The following is a 22,326-nucleotide window of genomic DNA, read 5'->3' on the forward strand; positions in this document are numbered from 1 at the left end:
GTGTGGCAAAGGAAAAATAGGGTTGAGAAGGGCCAATGCCGACAGTTTTTTTTAATTCTAAAGCGCAACGTTTACCCTGGGTCGTCCTGGCCCTGAGCACTGCCTAATTGGTTACAATGGCGTGAGTGACTACACAGTGGACAACCACGTTTTTAGCCCTTTCCTAAAAGCAAGAAGCTCAGTTGCGTCTCTGAGGTGGATTGGTAAATCGTTCCAGGCCTTTGCGGCACATGTGATAAAGCTCCCACTGCCCCAGCTAGCTTTTTTAACTGGGGGAACTCTCCCTTGTTTGGCTCCCATAGAGCGAAGGGTCCTTCTGGGAACGTACCATTGTAGCCGTTGTTTTATTTAACTGGGGGAACTCTCACTTGTTTGGCTCCTATAGAGCGAAAGGTCCTTCTGGGAACGTACCATTGTAGCCATTGTTTTATTTAACTGGGGGAACTCTCACTTGTTTGGCTCCTATAGAGCGAAAGGTCCTTCTGGGAACGTACCATTGTAGCCGTTGTTTTATTTAACTGGGGGAACTCTCACTTGTTTGGCTCCTATAGAGCGAAAGGTCCTTCTGGGAACGTATCATTGTAGCCGTTGTTTTATTTAACTGGGGGAACTCTCACTTGTTTGGCTCCTTAGGTCCTTCTGGGAACGTACCATTGTAGCCGTTGTTTTATTTAACTGGGGGAACTCTCACTTGTTTGGCTCCTATAGAGCGAAAGGTCCTTCTGGGAACGTACCATTGTAGCCGTTGTTTTATTTAACTGGGGGAACTCTCACTTGTTTGGCTCCTATAGAGCGAAAGGTCCTTCTGGGAACGTACCATTGTAGCCGTTGTTTTATTTAACTGGGGGAACTCTCACTTGTTTGGCTCCTATAGAGCGAAAGGTCCTTCTGGGAACGTACCATTGTAGCTTTTGTTTTAAGTAATCAGAGCCCCCTCCATTTAGGGACTTATAGACTGTACAAAGGGCCTTAAATTGTGCCCGCCGTTTGACTGGAAGCCACTGCAGATGCTTTAATTTTTTCTTAACTGAGACAAACCTAGGTGTCCCCGTCAATAGTCTGGCTGCCGCATTTTGCACAATCTGGAGTATATTTATGTGTTTTTTTGGATGTTCAAGTAGAGACTATTACAATAGTCTAAGCGTGACACAATGAGGACGGGAAAGGGAGAGTAAGACAGGAAAGAGGAAAGATCCAGGCAGGTAGGATTCAAGGACGTTAGAAGAGGGAAAACCATTAAAGATGTAATGGAGGGAGTGGAAGGTGAAGATTAGAAGAGGAAAAGAGGTGAAGCACGAAGCAGAGGGAAGGGCGTTAAGAGGGAGCAGAGGAAGGATGCAGGAAGGTGTAGCGAGGAAGACAAAAGGTAAGAAGGAAAGAAGGGAACGGCTAGAAGGATAGGATGGCAGGGGGCTGGAAGTCAGAAAACAAAGCAGAAAATATAAAAAGCAAGTGATACAAGGAAAAAGGAGGTAGGAATGGAGGTATCAGAGAAAGGATGACAGTACATATATAGTTCTGACACGTCCACAACTTGTAAAAAGTGGTTTTCTTAAAACGTGCTCCCTTTCAAGATTGATACTTGGCTACCAAAATACCATCTTCTGTTGTTTGATTCCTGCCAGGGCATAAAAGGCACTCCAGTCATTCTGGAAGCTGGCAAACGAAAATATGTGGCAGTCTAAAACTGCCATCCGCCTTCAATTAGTCTATTTCTTTTTTACTTTAGGCGAACAGAGGTTAAAGTTTCAATGCATAATCTGACAAACCACAGTGCCGAAAGTGGGTTCTTATTTGAAGGGCCACCAAGTTTATTTAAAAACTTCTCGGATGTGTAACATAGTTTTCTGACAAACTCTCTGCAACCCTTGATAGGTATGACACAAGCAGCAAACGTTTCCCTAAAGAAATCTGTGGTAGGTTCAAGCAGTCAAGCAAAGTTAAGGACACTACATAATAATATTCTCAAACCAATTCAGAAAAAAACAAATTAAAATGTAATAATCAAAAGAAAAATGTTTAAAACAGATCATGGGATGGGGACATAATATTTATTACAGCATATTTAATTTTGCCTTTTCTTTCTCTAGACATCTGAAGGAAACCCCGGACTCAAGATGATTCTTTTCTGCTTCCTCCTTCTGCTTAATGATGTCTCCTCTTCAGCTCATACGGTAAGACTTTCTCAAGATCCTCTTGCCTCAAAACCTTGGAGAGTGGGACCTTCAGTACATCCCAGTCCCCAGGTTTAAGACCACAAAGAAAAGCGCGCTCATGACACCCAGACTCTGTAGGTTAAGACCCGGAAGAGTTGGATCATCAGACCAACCTGGCCCGTCGCTGTGAGACCCCAGAGAAAGTTGTGCTCTTGACACCCCTGACCTTGGCCAAGGCTGTGTAGAAAGGGACTCAATATATTGTAATTCTTAGGTGAATATGTGATGGTTACAGAGGAAATTTATACAAAGCAAATAATAGTTTTCAAGATAGGCATTAGTTAAAAAGGAATTTTTAAAGAAAACGTTTTTTTTTTTTTTTTTTTTTTTGGTTTTTGTCAACAATTCAACATTTATTGATTAAAAATTACAACCATTTAAAAATCATAATAACCTGTACACAAGGACAATTAACTAAAACACAATTCATATACAATACTAAAAAAAGAGGAATAACATTCATACAAAAAACTTAATATATATATAGACACACAGCTAAGGAAAAAATTAATTATTCTGTTTCCTAAATCATGTTATGTTAAAAACTTAACAATTAAATGTTACTAAAACATCTCAATCTACGTGGCATGACATCATATAGTCTCTCGACGCGCGTTTCGGCGTTCCAACAAAACGCCTTCTTCAGGAGCCACACAAGTACACTAAAATATACATGAAGAGAGTGGGACCTTCAGTACATCCCAGTCCCCAGGTTTAAGACCACAAAGAAAAGCGCGCTCATGACACCCAGACTCTGTAGGTTAAGACCCGGAAGAGTTGGATCATCAGACCAACCTGGCCCGTCGCTGTGAGACCCCAGAGAAAGTTGTGCTCTTGACACCCCTGACCTTGGCCAAGGCTGTGTAGAAAGGGACTCAATACATCCATGCCCTGGAGCTGAAACACCAGAAAGAATAGGGCACTCAGAAGACACCTCTGGCACAAGTGACCAGTATCTTGCAGAGAGGGACCTTCACTGCACACATGACCAATGCCCCTGAGACCCCAAATAAAAAGGTACTCAAGAAACACCTGGCCTTACAGCCCTGTGGAGAGCCCCCTTCCGTGTACCAATGGGCCAGAACCCAGAAACTCATGAAAACAAGTTCTAAAGCTACCCATGACCTAGGGCGTTGAGACCCCCAAGAAAGCGACCTCCAGGTAACATCTGGCCCAGTCCAAAGCGGGTGAAAGGGGTCCCAAAAAAACACTGGCACTAGGCAACAATACCGTGGTACGGGTAAGACTCAGATTCCATGAAGATTTCATTGGGCACTGTACCATAACAAACCTCATGGGGTGTCTCTCTAGGACCTCATCCCTGGCCACTGCTCTTGCAATCAGATCTGGGAATCCTCCTCAGAAGAGGGCTTTTAGAACAAAGCACTGAACCAGCCATTTCCTCTCCCAACATATCAGGGAATATGGTACTACCATTAAGTCTGAAAAATCCAGTATTTGAAAGGAAATTATTCTGTCTCTTTTTGTATACTAACATCCCAGTATCCCACATACTGCATCGAATTGTGATTATTCTAATTTGCTGTAGGACAACATGGTCTGTATTTTGATAGGATACATCCCTCTTTATGTTTCTGCACCTTTCTGGACCTTTTATTCTTCCTCAACAAACTGAACTTTGTTGTAAGCATAACGCCTTATGTTAGTTTGGACAACATGGCGTCTTTCTCTCTGGTGCTTAGTAGCACCTAGAATACTATGACATCAAGTTTGTCTAGAACCCGCCCATGAAGGTAACAGACTAATACTCTCCTAACGGGCCCGCTGAAGTCCTAATCGAGATAACTAACTGGAAACACCATTGTGCTGAAACTCTGAGATCTCTGTAACTGAAGGCATAGCTCTGCAGTCTGGGACCCAAGCTCCGCGATATGTGCAATTGTAATTACCTATATGCACACCTAAGAAGTGCGTGAGTGTGAGGGGTAGCCCCCTTATCATCCGCGTTATTAATGACTAGAACATAAAGATGCTTTAATAACATGTATAATATTGTTTTAAAGATTGGGTTGTCGTCACAGGGAAATGAGCCATCTTGTAAAAAGTATTAGTATAGCCGTAAGCTTATAAATGTTAACTTTCTTGGTTGTAGGATCTTCATCTTCGACTGAAACGTGGAACAAGGACGTATAGAGGTGAGTGAGTCTGTCACACAGGAATTATGCAAAGCATACTAGCATGTTGTGTTGGGTTTTGCCAAGATCAAGGATACAGTAAGCAGTGGACTGATTACAGAATTAGCCTTTTGTCTGGCGCTTCAGACACTGGGGGATCTGGCAGATAAAGAGTTAGCAAGAATGCATAAGGCTTAGTATCCTGTATCAAAATTTGGAATATGTAGCCCATTCTATATCAAAATCTAAATAAATCAGTGTTAGGTTTGTGGTGTTATTGTCAAGGGTTGCAACTACATTTTCTTCTTAGAGTGTGGCCTTGATAAATAGTTTAGAAGGGCTTGATTTGTAGAACAAAGGTTGACATCAGGTTTTGCGGACAGGTTTTGTCGCCCTTGTCTTTAGCTGTGTTAGGGTTAAAATGGTGTTGATGTTTGGAGTCTCTTTGTAACATGTTACCTAAGAGAACGGGATATATTTGAAATCAGATAGTAGGGTCTTTAATTAGGCTGCGTTGCTTTGATTGGCACAGAGGGTTTGGGCTTTCTTATTTATTTAGTGTAGGAGTAGGATTTTTGGGACTCTGTTTGTTTGTTATGTTAAGGTTGGAGGTTAGTATTTGGCTTTGTGTTCGGGTTGAGGGTTAGTAGTGGGCCTTTTTGAGCCTGGTGGCGGTGTTAGGGTGAAAGGCCTTTTTTGTACGTCTGTTCGCTTCTGGTGTTCAGGTGGTTTAAGGTTTGGACACTGGCCCAGTGGAAGTTGAGGAAAGCCCTATGCTCCCACTTCCATAAAACTTAAACGTACGTACTGTTGACCAGCGGTTTACCACTCGCTCAGTAGTACAGGATCAGAATTCTTAGCTCACCTTTTTATAAGCCAGCCGTGTTCAAGGCAAGAACTGAAGGAGTAAACACAGAACACAATTTGCAGCATTTTGAAGGGATAAATAATTACATTTTTAGGTAAAGCAAATTCTATAACATCAAATCAGTACTAGAACTACCACTACTACACCTAGTACTCCAAATAATATTACAACAATATCAATAATCATCATAAAAACAGAATAATACTGCAGTGGAGTTTAAATAGAGCTAACTCTTCAATGGAAGTTTAAAGATCTGGCCCAAGGACAATGGCTACATTTAGAGTCCCAATAAAGTTGGTGGGGTACAAAAATGTTCAACAACATTAAATAGAAGTATGGAGATTTTCAGCAGAACAATGCTCAAAGCTGAACAAGGCCTGGAGGGGACCCAGCAAGCCTGCGATTAGGGTTCAGCCAACTGAAAAAGTTACCACTGCAGATACAAGATCTTTCTAGCAGACAAGAAGCACTGATGGCAGCCACTGAACTCAACATCCGTGACCTGAGTGAAATTACAAATATGGATGGGAGCTGGTGCTGGCAGAGGCGAATCACGACTCAAGGTCTTCTGTTTGATGCAGCAGTGGTTCCCAGTCAATTCTTTTGTGTTTTTAAGTTCAGGGGGTCACTGAAAAATTTTTGATTCGCCTTGCATGGAACTTTGAGGTGCTCCATGAGATGCTTTTGATCAACACTTATGGTTTTCTTACTCTCTGTTCTATGCCAATTTCAATTCCAAATAGATTTTTGAAAGCGTCTGTAGGTCTTACGATGCAAGCAACAATTGGACTTACCGTGATTTCTCCTTGTTTAGCTTTTCCAAGACACAGGATCGGAATATTGCATTCACTTGTCCATTTGCTGGGGTTCAAGATTCATACTTTATCGGTCATAGGAAATAAAGTATGGAAACCAGTTATTCTAATATTCCAATTGTTTGCCTAACTTTGCATATGGCTAACACATTAATATTGATCTGAGAAGATTTAGCCTGTGTGCTTCATTGTGCACAGCAGTAAATGAAGTGAAAGTGCTTGCAAAGGATAGCAGATCTATGTTTCATTTCAACATTCAATTTTGGAGTGTGCAGGCGTTGCAATTCCAGTTTCTAAAAGGGAGAGGGATCATCAGGCCCCCAAATAGACAAATTGGGAATGAGACATTAGGGGAGCAGCTTTGTTAGTGGTTATACTACAAAATAGACATCTTCAACTTTGCAAATGGTAACAGATGGAGACAGAAAGCATCTGTGTTCCTTAGGAACCTAGAAGAAGTGGATGATGTTCCTGTACTGACCTAGTTCCTTGTAACTCTCAACGGCTTGCAATGTGCGCACTGTGGTCCAAAATGGCAACTGTAAATCGCAATGCTCATAAGGTCTTCTGAATTGTAACTTGCATTCACAAAAACACCTGCATTGCACAGCAGTGTCTTTGAGAATTCAAGATCAGTAAGTACCTGTGCGCCCATCCTTTAAAATGTCCAAAAACTGAGTTGCCGCATATTGAAAGTATTTCAACCAAAGAGCCATCTGGCTGCTCCTCGCTGGTTCTTCGCCAGTTTATTAGGTATCGCCTGTCGATGCGCATGCGCATCGAGCTTGCGAGACTATTGGGGCTTAAACAGTCTTTAACCAACTTGCAAGGAATCGTGGCGATTCCTTGCAGTGCCCGTGAAATTCAAGCTCAATGCGCATGCGCATTGAGCTTAAAAGCTTGTGCACATCAGTTCCCTCAGCCGCTGCTTTAACACCCTCTCCCCGCTCCGCCCCCTCCCCTGCCCGCCGTGTCGCATTTCTCCTCCCCCCTCCCCTTCCCATGTGCTCCCACATATACACAAATTATACACACGATTATTGCTGTAATTATATGTAATTGTTATGCAATTCCCTGCTAAATACAAGAATATTGCTGTAACTGTATGTAATTGTTGTATAATCATGCCGGTTTTTATTTGTATGGTTTAGCTACATGTCAATACTTTATGCAGGAGCCACGGGCTAACCTGCACATCTGCACTCTTTTTAGCCTGTTCTTGTGCCTAATGTTTCTATATGCACTTGGATTGCTGCCTCCTCTCCTGGTACACGCCCAGCACACACAGCTAGCTCATGTTACCCTGTTCCCGCCCCCCCACACGTCACGGCCTTTTCCCGCCCACCCCAGTCCCAGCCACTCCCCTCCAAGTACTTTTAACCTCCCACTGTTGCCGGCGTTTCCATGGCAACTTGGATTCACTCCACGACAGACCCCGCTTAAGGTACGTGTTCCGTCTCTGCTCCCGATCACGAGATCGCTCCATGACACGATTATGTGTTCGCTAACTAGCCCCCTTTCCGCCTCCTGAATTACTCTCGATCCCCGGCCGATCACTCACAGATCGACGCCTTTACCACACCAGACAGGATTCCCTTGCAATTACGAACCTGTCCAACGGAACCGGAGCCTCAGCCTCCGCCAATACTGGTTTTCCCTTGCCTCCTCCCAGGTGAGCCTTTCCTTCCCCTTGCCCCGTCATGCCTCCTGCTCCGGTCGCAGAGCATATCTGTAACCCGTGCCGTTTTCCTCCCTCCCAGATTCATTTCTAGCCTGCCGATCCACGCTGGATAACTGCGCAGACTCACATCCAATGGATCTCCCCTGGATCGGACCACTCTGTCCACTAGATTCTTTCCTTTCTCCCCCCCGACTTAGAACGACCAGGTGAGCCTTAACTTCCCCTTGCCCCGTCATGCCTCCTGCTCCGGTCGCTCACACACACAACGCCACTCACACACGCAACGCCACTCACCCATGCAACGCCACTCACCCACGCAACGCCACTCACCCACGCAACGCCACTCACCCACGCAATGCCACTCAGCCACGCAACGCCACTCAGCCACGCAACGCCACTCACACACGCAACGCCACTCACACACGCAACGCCACACACACGCAACGCCACTCAACCACGCAACGCCACTCAACCACGCAACGCCACTCAACCACGCAACACCACTCACACACGCAACGCCACTCACACACACAACGCCACTCACACACGCAACGCCACTCAACCACGCAACGCCACTCACCCACGCAATGCCACTCACCCACGCAACGCCACTCAGCCACGCAACGCCACTCACACACGCAACGCCACTCACACACGCAACGCCACTCACACATGCAACACCACTCACACAGGCAACGCCACTCATCCACGCAACACCACTCACACATGCAACGCCACTCAACAACGCAACGCCACTCAACCACGCAACGCCACTCACACATGCAACGCCACTCACACACGCAACGCCACTGAAACAACAGCGCCACTCAAACAACAGCGCCACTCACACACGCAACGCCACTCACACACGCAACGCCACTCACACACGCAACGCCATTCACACACGCAACGCCACTCACACAAACAACGCCACTCACACAAACAACGCCACTCATCCACGCAACGCCACTCATCCACGCAACGCCACTCATCCACGCAACGCCACTCATCCACGCAACGCCACTCATCCATTTGCAAAACGAAAAATGTTAAACTCTTCTATTGCGATACCTATTGCATTTTCAATGCTTGTTGAACTTTTAAATCCGGGCATACAGGAGGGGTGCTGGTCACACGTCCTCCCTTGACTGGCAAAGTTCCCACACCCTGTCAATTATAGAAGCTTTGGCTCCACCCAGGTGCCAAGCACCCCCACCTTACACATGCACCAGGTCTCTAAATGGAATGATTTGACAAGGGACTCCCAGTGATGCTGCCAGGCTGCTTGAAATGTTCCTATGGAACAGGTCAGGAGTCCAAGCAGTTTTTTTTTTTCAGGACTTACATGGACTCTTGAAAGTTTTTCTTACCATTTAGACAAAGTACACGAAAGAGGATTTTAATTGCAGCCCATTGCTGTCACATAACTAAGGCTCCCAGTTTTCCATTTTTACAGATACAGAGTGAAGCCATTTATTTTCACGTTTGTATTTATTTTAAAATATGGATAAATGTATGTTAGGTTGTCGTTTGAGTCATTCTATGTGCTTTCAGTCATGACTGACAAGCCTATAGCTGTGCGGATTGACAGATAAAGGAGTAAATAAAAAAAAGTGAACGTTTCCTAATTAGCAAAATCAGATGCCGATGCGCACAACGTTCACACTAAAATGGGCTTATTGTCATATGTCTATTAATTTATCATCTTTGGGTGTTCATAACAAAGAGCGTTGTCAAGAATTCAACTATGAGTATACAATTATTGGTAACAGCTTATTTATTTCACAAAACACAAAATAAATATGGATAAAGACAGATAAAATATGTAAAAAATAAATACTGATAAATACAGCCGGAAGTGTTAAAAATAAATACCATAAGACAGGGAGCCCCACATATAATGTTTGTAGCCAAATTTGACGGTGTTATTGGTGTGGACCTCAAGCTGGTTAAGCAGCCAACTCCAACCTTATCTGAAATGTCTTTAAACGTACACATTAATTATTCTTATTTCCTTGTGGGAGAAGTAGCTCTCCTGTAGACGACGACATGACTTGTAGTGTTTCTGCTGTCCTTCCTTCTCCATGGAAGACAAAGCAGGTCTCACCGTGTGGTGAGATCATTCTTCTCTCTTCACATAAATAGGCCTGGGCTTCAGGACTCAGTTCTGCGTTTCAGGTGGCAAATATATCAGTAGAATGCCTACCTGGGCCCTCTACAGGGCTCTTCTAGTTCTCCCCATGGCAAAATAAATACCATTCCCTTTCTGATTAAGTGTACCAGGGAGGGAAATGGGAGAAAATAGGGGACAATTGGGGAGAGGAGTTGACCTAACGGCTAGAGCGGTCGACTTCGAATCTGGGGAACTGGGTTAGAGTCTCGGCAATGACGCTGAACATCCTGTGATTCTGGGCAAATCACTTAATCTCCCCGTGCCTAACAAAATGAATGTGTCCTCATGTAATGCAACTGGTGCTATGTAAAGTGCTCTGATACATGATTCTGGTCAAGTTTGCGCTATATAAAACTCTGAAAAATAAAAAAAATAAAAAATTGGCACATATGTAGAGAGGCGTTTGAGGGATATGGTGAGGGGGATGCAGGATTTCATTCCTATGGATTTTGAGACTCAAGAATTCCCTTTCTATGTGCAGATATGATCCTATTTGCACATTGTTTCTTCATGTTCCACGGTGACAAAGTCATGCCCATGATGTTTTGTTTAACAATGTAGACACTTCGAAGGATGTAATATGTATTCATGCCTCTTGTTTACTGAGCAACAGTTTAATAAAACATAATTTTAAAAAAAGGGGACCAGGGAGGTTCCTGTCTTCAATTAATGCAGCCCAGAGATGGGACCAAACAAAACGCACTGGGTGCTTTAGGTATTCGTTTATTAATTTATATCATAAAAAGTCCTATTGCAGATAAAGTCTTTGCATAACTAACAGCATTTATAAAATGCGGCCAAACTGTACCCAAATACAGTTTTTGTGATGCTTCTTGTTACTATGTGAAAGGCCTGTCTGCATAGTGCTCTCCAATCTTCATTATTGATTACAGTGGTACCACAACAAAAATGTTTTGGCTGCAGGTTTACAGGTCAAAATGTAGGGCCAGGATAATGAAAACAAAACACATGGAGTTTGGAAAGTTATGCTCCCAACAGTTAGCTTTGGGTTTTGTGGAGATTGGTGTTGATTTCTGGTGTTAGATGGGTTTACAGTAGTAATAAGATTTTGGGGGCTCTTTGTCAGGTTCTGGTGTTAGAGTTGATTGTTAGCCCAAAACTCTAGGTAATCAGGTTTCTCTAGCAATGCAGAAGTAACACAATTTGGGGTGCCATGTTAGGATGCATTGCCTAGGTTAATTGCTGCTACTACTGCTATCATGGGATGTGTGTGGTTGAATTGCATGAAAGATGGGACACTGGTTGTACACCTTTGGAAGTAGCTATAGAGTTGGTTTCAAGGGATGGTGTGGGTTTTTTTCCGGAGATTTTCTTTCTAAAGATTTACCATATTGATTTCCCCAGACACCTGCACTGAACATTCTTCCAATCAGATTTACCATCGAGGGGAGTCCTGGCTGCGCCCTGCAGGCCGGCGGGTGGAGTTTTGCCGGTGTGATGGGCAGATTCGTTGTCATACAGTCCCAGTGATAGGTGGGTGCCTAAAGGTTTGATGATTAGCTTGTTTCTGGTGAGTTGAAATCACAAGGTTCCCTGCCTGCCCCGTTCCCCCGCGAAAGCTCTGGGTCCATCACTTCATCCACCTGACCTGAGGAGCTCCTTAAGCGGGGAAGGTCAAATCTTTAAAGGGCATGCATGCATAGAACAGAAACTGTGACCTAATCCCTAAAAACTCTAATTCGATCTCTATGATCAGATATTTGAATGCTAAACTGATAGATTTAACTATAAACAGTGAATGCTTCAGCCCCCCTGTGTTCCTCAGCACTAAGCATTGCGGGCATTGACTTTCTTAAAATCCCTACTGTTCCTCTAACCTTTTACTGCCAGGAATTGAGTACCCCCTCTGATCCTGGTGAACATGGTATCCCACTAGAGCCCCGACCACCCTATGCTGACAGCGTCTTCCATAATTACTCAATATTGGTCCTGCCAGATACTGCTGCTGTACTCACATTTGACCAGGCATAGTCCCCCATACTGACCCCTCCAGATAGAATCCATACCACAACTACACTAATGCTGATCCTGCTGTTGCCTATGCAAAGCCTACCAGAATTCATCACCATCATATTGGCAGTGGCAGGTACCTCTCCCCTTCTGACCCTACCAAATATCATTCACACTCACTGATGCTGCTGGGCAAATTCCCTGTACTGACCAAGCCAGACAATCTCCCCATTCTGATCCTACCAGTTGCATCCCCATAACAACACTTTCAGACATCATTCCCCCATAATGACAATGTAGGCGCCCTCTGGATAAGGATCTTCTAAGCAGTTTATTTATGTTAGCATAGCACATCAAGGCCCTAGGTACAACTGAGTGGTACACACTACACTATGTTATCTTAATAAAGACTACAAGCTTGGTGCATTTCATTTGAGAGACTGTATGAGTGTGGAGGCCTTTCCAAATTTTAGGGAGTTCAGTTTAGCAGAATGTGGCTTCTTAGGATGTTCTTTCTGCTGTGGAGCTGGAGTTTTGTGGGTGTATGCAGATGGACCGCCTTATGGGTGAAGCATGACATCTTATATGCTGAGAGACATTCCAGGGGAGGCCAACCTAGGAACACAAGGACAGGCATGGTGAGCCAATATCGTTCCGTATTAGAGACCCCTGAAGCTGCCACATGAAGGACTGCTTTGAGGGAGGAAAGGCAATATTTGGGCACCCCAGATAGGAGGCTATTGCCATAAATCATATGTAAAAGGACTGAGGCAAGGGCAGTCATTTTCAAATCTTTATTTAGAAGGTAAGGGAGGCAGAGATTATAGGGATGTTCTAATTGGAATGTGGCTTTCAGGAGTAGTTTGGCAGGTTTGAAGCCCACAGATTTTGCTTAGGTGACCAATTTAGGTTTAAGGTCACCCTCCTAAAGTTGTTTGTTGAGACAGAGGGAAGGTCCTGGCCTTTATTGGGTGGGAGCAAGAAAAAGTCTGTCTCCTGGGGGTGAAACCTTAGTTTTAAAATAATAATCCACTTCTCATTTGCCTTACGAGGAGATGATAAAACCTTGAGGCTCTTTGAGCATTCAATCTTAATTTATAGGTGGGTGCCATCTACATATTGTAGCAAAAAGACACAGTTTTTTAAGGATTTGCTCAGTTGATCTACATGAAGATTGTAAATGCGGTGAGGGTGGAGCTGTCAGGGACCTTTTATAGGATTTGAACTGGGAATGAGAAAGAGTTCCCCATTTTGATGCATTGTGTTCTGTGTGAGAAATACGACCTGAACCAGTTAAGCGCTGTACCTCATTTTATCGCTAAGGATTTGTAGGAGGTTTTTGTGGTCAATGGTACCAAAAGCTGCTGGTAGACTGAGAAGGACCAGGAGGCAGGAGCTTCTTTTATTAGAGAGATGGAGGACACCATCTATAATTTCGAAGACAGGGTTCAGTGCTGTGACCAGAACGGAAACCAGATTGGACATTTCCTAAGATATAATAGTTATTGGTGTAGTCCTCTTGTTGATTGGCACACATCATTCTGTGATCGTGGAGTGCAAATAGGGGTACAAGATGGGCCTGTAGTTGTCAAGCAATTCCAGATCAGCATTAGGTTCATGAAAAAGAAGCCAAAGGTGGCCCATCCTAAGGGAGTACAGGTTAGAGCAATGGTTTAAGGAGAAGTTGATCTGTATTCACAGAGGGGAGAGGGCATTTGAGTGTTTCTTACCTAGAGACAGTGGGATGAGGTCTGAAGAGTCATTAGACAGCTTGGTGTGTGTGATGGCTACCTCCAGCATTTCAGTGGTACTGGGGAGGGTTGCAGTGTACGTTTGGCTGTGTCCTCTGTGATTTCCAGCATTCTGTTAGAGAAGTAGGAGGCTAGGGTTTTGCATTCAGGTTTCTTGGGGTATAATGGGGGTGGGTTATGTAGATTGATATTGTATGATCTTGAAAAGTTCTCTGGAATGATTAAGAGTGATTAGAACTTTTAATTTCCGGAAGGAGGATTTTGCATAGTAATTAGTTTGTAAGATTTCCTGGTAGTTTTCAGATTGAGGAGGTGTGGGGAATTTTTGTGCATCTTCTTTCAGTTACTCATTAGGTTTTCCACATCTTCTTAATATCTTCGTTGCATCAGGTACACATTTCCATCGATCTTAATTTAGAGCTGGTGGAAGCTATTTTGTTCATGATGCTGGAGAAGCATGGACTGGTCCGCACTGTGATCTCCGGGTAGTTGTATTGTGTAGATCAAAGTATCTAGGTTCTTCTCGTCAATATGTTTAATGTCACTTGAACGTATCATTGCATTCTCTTGTTTAGTATATCGAGGGAATGGTGAGAGAATTATTTTGAAGGAAATTAGGTAGGTCTTTGATCAGCCCAGTTGGAGATGTTCCGACATTTCTGGGTGGTATGTTGGAGATTTCTGGGTGGTATGTTTTGCAAACTTCAGGGCCAAGGTGGAGCCTTATTATGAGGAGGAAGGATACACGTGTGTGATATATTATTGCTATATAAGGCGGATTTGAGCTGCAGAGCTGTAATGCATGAGTATCTTCTTCCTTTTCAAAGTATGTAGGCTGAAATCCCCCAGGAACATCTGATCAGAAGAGAAGGATTGATCTGTGGTGTAGTCAAGAATGTCTTCAGTGGAATCCCCTTTGCTGCTAGGCAGGCATTAGATATTGTTTAGCCTCAGAGATGTAAGTGTTGTGTTGACAGTCTTAACAGTGGAGCATCTGGAGATGGAGAAGTTAAAATGCTTAATCTCATTGTATAAGGGTAGTCTGATTGATAATCCCTTTTGAGATGTAGAATGTTTTAATCTGCTGTTAAGTTGGTATCAAATATCAGGCAGAAGGATGGGTTGAACCAGGTTTCATTGATGGTGATAGCATCAAGCTCGTAGACTAGAATGAGAGCAGATATGGATGAGGCATTTATAGTCGCCATAATTTAGGCTGGCAGCCTCATACTGATGTTACCACTCCCATACTGACGCTGCGAGACATCATCCTCCATGCTGCACCTATTGGACATTATTCCTCTGTACTGTTCGTATGAGACACCATCCCATATTGACACTGCCAGGCATCATTTATACATACTGGACCTGGCAGACCTTACGGCCCGACCGATCATGTGAGACACAATCCCCCTTCGTACTCTACCATTTGCCTGGCTGATACTGCTGACCACCCACCCACCTCCATGCTTCCAAATCCACTGTTCCACATTATAATGACCTCAAGCTCTCACTATTCTGCTTTTAATCCCAGTGTTTCTTTGTTTTCCAGACTGCTTTGAGCAGAAATGCTACAATGGAGGGCAGTGTCGCAAAGCACTTTACTCTCCCGAATTCCTTTGTCGCTGTCCCAGAGGTTTTACCGGGAAGCTGTGTGAGATAGGTGAGTCTGATACCAATGTTTGACTTGTCAGTGTGAGAAGTAAGTGAATGAGAGAGGTTGTCTGGCCCGAGGAGGTATGTGAACACCTGGAGGTGGCACGTGGTACGTGTGTCATTACCATATGTGGAAATGACGTTGCTGTATGCTGTGGGGTAGGCACCTGCCATGACTGCTGCAGGAAGATTTTGGGTGGCTCTCTGGTCTAGGGGAAGCACTTATCATGAGTCACCCCACCAAGGCTCCTATGGGGAGAGGAGATGGTTGCCTGGGAAATTGGGCACAAGGCAAGGCTAACCATTGACCTTCTCCTCACCTACAGATACACAGACCACCTGTTACCAGGACTCAGGTGAAACATACCGGGGCACCTGGAGCCAGACAGAAACAGGGGCTGATTGCCTGAACTGGAATTCAACTGCGGCGGTACAGAAACGATACAATGCCCAGAGGGCTGATGCTATTCTTCTGGGACTTGGAAACCACAACTACTGCAGGTGAGTCAAAGACAGCCGTCAGTCGTATTCCGCAGAGAGGTTCACCCCTACCGACTACCAGCAAACTACTTCACAGATATGCTCAGTCATAACGTTGCAGGGTATTATACCACTATATCACCAAGGTTCATAGATGTGGAGTGTAGAGGTAGTTAATACAGTGGATCCCATATTTCGGAGGTGGATATTTCAACCACAATACATACATTCATACATACAATATACAGTCCTTTACAAAGTTGCCTGTATGGTGGATGCTGTTCTACCTTTCTGCACACACGCGTCAGGGCTGGGGAACTATTTACTGCTGTGCTGCAGTGATGGTGTCTTGTCTGCCTCTGTGGTGCAGTTGTGATGGAGTTTGCCCTTGGAGGTCTCAGACGCTGTTGTCTTAGAGATCTTCACAGCTTTCTGGAGGGTATCACATGAAGACATGCAAAATATATCATACGAGGAAGAAGTTGTCTTCTTCCTCAAGGAAATGGGCCTAGTCTCTTGATCATTGAGAACCTCACAGCACTACTCTCTGATGCTGACCTCTTCTTTGGCAACGGAGCCTAAACCCGATTCTCAAAAAGGTGAAACTGGAGTTTCCGTCTCACTCTGTTGACTTGGCAAAGATTGAAGCTTTCCAATTGGCCATCCTGGTAATCCTCAAGTTGGCCCCTCAACCCTATTCGTAACTCCCCAATGGGGGTCTGATTCTTCTGGTTAGACAATTCCAGCGGCTCTGGTCCCATCACGATACATCTCTGCAGTGCGTAAGGCTATGGGTTTGGCACATGTTCCAAAGAAGCTTAGGACTCTTAAGGCGCTAGCCCATGTGACCGCGACATGACGTACAACACTGATGCTGTCTTCTGAGCTGATTTGGCACAGCTTACAAAACTTTCAAATTTGGGTGATATCTAATGGGAGAAGCAGTATATTTGGGTCTGTTATCAGGATGAGTCCCAGGCTAAATACCTTTCTAGATCCAGGAGTTACAAAGGAACTTTTAGATCAGATTCAGATTGTTTGGAGACTTCCAAAAAGGATTATTGGTACACAGCAGAAGACAATTCATAGGCTGACAAACTCCTTCCGATACAGATGCTGGCCTCTGTATAGACTTACAAAACACTAGTAGCCATGACACATCTCCAGAAGGTGATATTTTTAATCCTTCTGGACTGCCTTCAGCGAAAGCCTGATCTTTTACCTCTGTGGTATGAAAAGCAGTGGAAGCACTGGAATTAATAAGATCAAATACAGAACCGAAATTCAACATACGGAAATCCAAAGCCATCAGTTTCAGAACTCTTGCTTACTTTCAGTGAGGAATGTTTGTACCTAGTTTTGGTTACCTGGGAGAAGATGTTTTTGGGCCCAGCAGTCCACAGATAGATCAGAAAGTGGCACACACAAGTGCCCTCTGATATGAAATTCTTGTCCTCATACCCTTCACCAGATGGTGTAGAGGTGAAGTCTTCTGCAAAACTAAAATTATAATCAAACAACTTTCCTAAGGCTCCTCCACCAGGGTCTGGACTGATTCACATGTGGCTGAGTCCAAACTGGGGTGATGTGGCGAGCAAAATAACAATGTATTAAACCCAGATCTGTGACTGGGGGGAGTGTTTGAAAAGTTTCAACACTCTGTCCATCATATTTTTTTGTGATGGTGGCTAAGGGTATGCCTATATGTGGGTCCCTTTCTTGCTGCATCACTGGATTAAAGCGAAGGCTGGCAGATGAGGGGCGATACCACGACACCGGTCCCAGGATGCTTGTTTCTGGTCCAGGGAGGACCTGGCTTGGCAGTTCGGGCTGGACTGTTTCCAAGGGGAGCAGGGTCAAGACTAATTTGCATATGGCTGAGTCAAAATTGGGGTGACATGGCGAGTAAAATAACGATGGATTACACCTAGATCTGTGACTGGGGGTGAGTGTTTGAAAAGTTTCAACACTCCATCCATTTTATTTTGAGATGTTCCTTCAGACTGGGTGTCAAAAAGCTTGGTTCTGTAGGCAGAAAAGATGTTTCTTCTGGCAGTCTACCCATCGCACTGCAGACTCAACATGACTTCTTAGCCGACATGTCCACATTTTGCTGAAGTTGGCAAAATGGTTGTCACCCTCCCAGAATATATGTGAAATCCATTTTCATATCTAGTTAGTGATAGCTCAGATGCTCCAATAAATATTCGGAAGAGAGTAGCTTGATCTATGGCCACAGCAGGTACTCAGTGCAGACAAGTCTAGGTTGGCTCCACAGACTTTTGGGGAAATGTTTATGCAACCCTCACTGGCATATGTTCACTGGTGGAGAGGTGTGGCGCCGCGGCCAGGGTGACTGACTCTGGAATCTGGGGATCATGGTTCGATCCCCGGGGCCGGCGGCAGATTAGCCCAGCACCATGTGACTCTTGGCAATAGCTTGCTTAATCTTCCCGACGGCCCCCAGCGCCTAGAGACCCTAACGGGGGATGGTTCGCGCTTTACAAATGTGAATTATTATTATTATTACCGGTGAGCTCCTCTTCAGAAGATGGTTGACTCCCATCAGCTATATCGCTCCTTGTGGGGCAGAGGTTGTCTTCTGAAATGCCCCTATCAACACTGGTAGCTCCAGTTTTCCCCACATTCTACTGGGTCTACTACTTCCAAACATCACTGCCTTCTGCCACTTCTACCGCCAGCTTCAGGTAGGGGGTTTGGTCTCCCACATTTTCTCTAATTAGTAGATGATAACAATGGGTCACTAGGTGCTCCAGCTTACGTAAAAGGGATATGCTCCTACCTTCCTTTTCTGCCACCCCCCAGAATGCCTTTTTTCTGCAAGGATATGCTCTTGGCAGACACCTTGATTTTAGAGGTCTACGTTTTGGCCATGTTGGCCAAAGCAGCCATATAAGTGGTGCCCATAGAAGAGAGGGGGACAGTATTTTGCTTCCTTACTTCTTGGCCCCCAAAAGGGCTGGGCCTCAGATCCTTCATGGATCTTCATGTCTTAAACTTCTTCGTTTCAAAATGCAAGTTCAAATGCTGTCCCTGAGCCAAGATCAACTGGCCCTCAATGCATTTGGTTAGTGTACGTGGCTCTCCAGGATACAGTTCTTTCCACCCACAGAAGTCATTGCTGATTCACTATGGTGGCAAATCACTTTCCGTTTGAGGGTCTAACATTTGGTCTGATGGTCGTTCCGCAAGTGTTCACCAAAGTGTTGGCTCTGGTCCACTCATGGGGTCAGAAGTTCATGGATTTCCATATTTGGATTAATGGCAGGTGAAGGCTTGTGTGTCAGGACATCTTCAGTGCACCAGGATCCTCTTTTATGGCTTGAGCTTTACCATAAATGTCCTGAAGCCCCATCTTACCTGAAAGGAGAGGCTGGCCTTCACAGGTGCAGTATGGAGCATGACCTGCAGATAGGCCTTTCATCCTCCTCAGAGGATTGCAGACAATCAGGATGAGATTCTGATGTTTCTTAATTGGGTTCTGATCCAAGTTTTGCAAGTTTTATACCTGCTAGGATCCTGTTTTTCCTACAAGGGAGATGGTTTATGAGGGGCCTCCAGCAGCGCCTAAATCGGCTGTGGCTGGAACACCAGGGGAGCCTTTTGGCTGTTCTTTCGAATCTGTCCATTAGCCCCCCGTCAGTCACCAGGAACCCTGGTCATGGATGCCTCCTCTTTAGATCGGGGCTCCCATGGAGGTGACATGACAGCATGGGGCCTTTGTCCATATCGGTGCAGCAGCTACACATAAATATGTTAGAACTGTAGGCAGTTCACCTGGCCCGGAAGAGCTTCTTCCCTTCTATTTTAGGGAGTATCATCCCGATCCTCCCGGGCAACACAGTCACGATCCACTATATGAAGAGTTTGACTGGTGTGAGGTGTGGACCCTGTATCAGGAGGCCCTACATCTGTGGAGATAGACTCTACCGAAGGACATCTTTCCAGTGGCAGCCCGTATTGTGGGGTCTGTGAATGTGAGGTTGGATACGCTGAGCTGTCTCTCACTTGAGGCCTATGAGTGGGAACTTCATCCTGAGGTGACATTGTTGGTCTTCTCCAAATGGGATGTCCATCTTTAAATGTGTTTGGCATGGCTAAGAGCAAGAGCTGTCCCACCTTTTGTGCACACACTGTCATCCTAATAGTTCCCTCGGGGATGCCTTCAGATTCAACTGGGATCCGTTGAGGACCAAGGTCAACTGATCTCGATTGCCCTAGACTGGGTCAGGAGGTTTGGTGTTAATGATCTTTTGGGACTGAGTGTTCACTCGCCTCTCCTTCTTCAGCACAGAGCGGATCTGCGCTTACAGCAGCAAGATTGTGTCCTTCACCACACTCCTCTGAAGCTGCACATGTGAAGATTGAGCAGAGCAAGCGGGAGACTTCTACTTACTAACATAAGTGCCTTAAGTTAGTTTGGCAACCAGCAAACCTGCTTAAACCTGTTTATGCAGACTACTGGTCTACGCTTTCCTCCTGATGCGAATCAGAAGGCTTGAACCCAACTTGTCTTACAGATGTTCTACATTTTGATCTGTCTCCAGCTAAGCAGGGTTTGATGAATGCCACGGTTAAATGTTACTTAGCAGGTTTTTCTGCCTCGTTTATCTTTTTTAAAAGACATACAAATGCACCATACAATGCATTTATAATAAAAGAAAATACATCTCTTAATTCCTAGAAAACAAGACCACATACACAGCTTATATGAGCCATGGAGGGGAAGTTTACCTTTCAGATAGGGGGTTGTTTTTCAGAGCCTTCCACCCGCTTGGGGGCCACCCCAAATACCATGTTCCACTTGTAGTCTTCATATGTACATACACCCTTACACACAAGTAACATAGACTTTGCCAAATCGTTTTTAAGATGGAAATTACACTAAAAAAGAGCAGGCAAAACCTAACTTCCATCCACTAAAACGTGAGAGAAATGTGGTAGAAGGAAAGAATAAAATGATGGGTATCATCCACCATAAACTGATACAATGCTAAAACAAGGCTCTTCTGTCTTCAGAGAGTTTCACAGGAGTGCTGTCATTCCCACAGGGCCCCATCTACACTGGGTCTACCTACTATGAGAGCAACTCACACTCAAACCTACCTAAAAAGAGACCAACATACTCGTCAACAAACAAAGAGTTCACAATAGCAGATTTCAGTCTAGCAGACAATGTGTAGCTTATTGTCTAGCTTTCTGCTAAGGTTTGATGTTGGAGTTTGTGTTTTTTTACTTGATGCAGCCTGTCTAACAGTCTGTGTTGAGAACTCCCTGGCAAGAGTGCTGCAATACTGGAATCCATATGTATGTGTGTCTGTCCTCATATAGAAATAGTAGGGCCTGTCTGTTGTAATTGAAAATATTTATTTTGTATATTTCAGGAACCCTGATAAGGATTCAAAGCCCTGGTGTCACATTTTCAAAATGGGAACGTACAGCTGGGAGTACTGCAGCACCCCATCTTGCACCAAGGGTAGGTATCAGAGCAGTACCCAAAACCTACAGGGTGAAAAGTCCTAATAGCCTCTGATTATGCATCAGGACACCAGCATGTAGCAGGTAAAACAACCGACACGTGCAGCTCCCAACATGATCCAAGTGTATGTACTGATCCTCACTGCACTCCAGCGTGCAACGGGAATACATACAGGCCAGTACAGGTTATACTGCATCACTCAGACCATACATGAAACTAGCCTTGAAGACTAGCTCAGAACGAGGCATTAATCTGGGTGTCGCTGGCCTTCTGACTGCGCAGCAGATGGAAGACATCAGACGCGGTCCTAACCTGACCAAACGAGGCAATATCACAGACCCTGAAAGGGATTGGCCAAAATAAAGCCTGTGACACTCTCTGAAGACAGGAGAGCCCACTGTCTGGTCATACTGGACTCCCATCCTCCCAGACCTCTGGGTCTGGGCCCCTCTTGTTGCTTGTGGTCAGTGTTTTCAGAAGGTAGTTTGTCCCTCATTAGAGAGCATCCAGAATTCACAACCGAGAGTTAAATGGCATCAAATTATTAGTGAGCCCAGACAAGAGTGCAGCCTGACCCTGCTTGACAGTCACAAAAAGTAAGTGTTAAGATATGTGTTGATCTGTTTACCCTCAGGCCCCAGACCTAAAAGCCGACAGCCTCCTCTCGGAACTTAACGGAACCTCGCCACTCCAGACCACCACCAACCCTACCTTCATCCCATCGGTCAAATGAACAGTGCATTTGTGCCTGTATTGTCCATGACCCACGTGCATTCCATGCCACTGCGTGAGGTGGCCACCTTGAATGGCCACAGACTAGTCATTTCAGATCCCAAATCTGCTCTCTCAATTTTCTCAAATATTGGAACTGATCCTGCCCCTCCGCACTCCACAGAAATCATGATATTGATGCAAAATCAAAAATTAATTATTTCTATTCAGAGCTGCCTGTCACAGGGAGCATTCTGAATATATTGGTACCAGTGTGACTACCCCTCTTCCAGGGGTTGCCTAACCTGCATCCTTTGGCTTTCTCTGTCTGTAGCATATGTCTCATAGTGAACCATCTCTTCTGAGCCC

At 44.8% G+C, this 22,326-nt stretch overlaps 1 protein-coding gene across 4 annotated transcripts in view; it reads left to right on the top strand.

Annotated features, from left to right (window-relative positions):
• PLAT (plasminogen activator, tissue type) overlaps positions 1-22,326 on the top strand; it is a 135,915-nt gene that overhangs the window by 83,234 nt on the left and 30,355 nt on the right. For all 4 annotated transcript variants that reach the window (XM_078666228.1, XM_078666229.1, XM_078666230.1 and 1 more), the window contains 6 exons: positions 2,091-2,174; positions 4,330-4,372; positions 11,254-11,382; positions 15,163-15,273; positions 15,593-15,767; positions 21,152-21,243. In XM_078666228.1, the coding sequence (XP_078522354.1) occupies positions 2,118-2,174; positions 4,330-4,372; positions 11,254-11,382; positions 15,163-15,273; positions 15,593-15,767; positions 21,152-21,243 (607 nt within the window). In that variant the 5' untranslated portion in view covers positions 2,091-2,117. The remainder of the gene's footprint in view (positions 1-2,090; positions 2,175-4,329; positions 4,373-11,253; positions 11,383-15,162; positions 15,274-15,592; positions 15,768-21,151; positions 21,244-22,326) is intronic.

Source organism: Lissotriton helveticus, chromosome 11 (genome assembly GCF_964261635.1).
Source record: "Lissotriton helveticus chromosome 11, aLisHel1.1, whole genome shotgun sequence".
NCBI classification, from domain to species: Eukaryota; Metazoa; Chordata; class Amphibia; order Caudata; family Salamandridae; genus Lissotriton; species Lissotriton helveticus.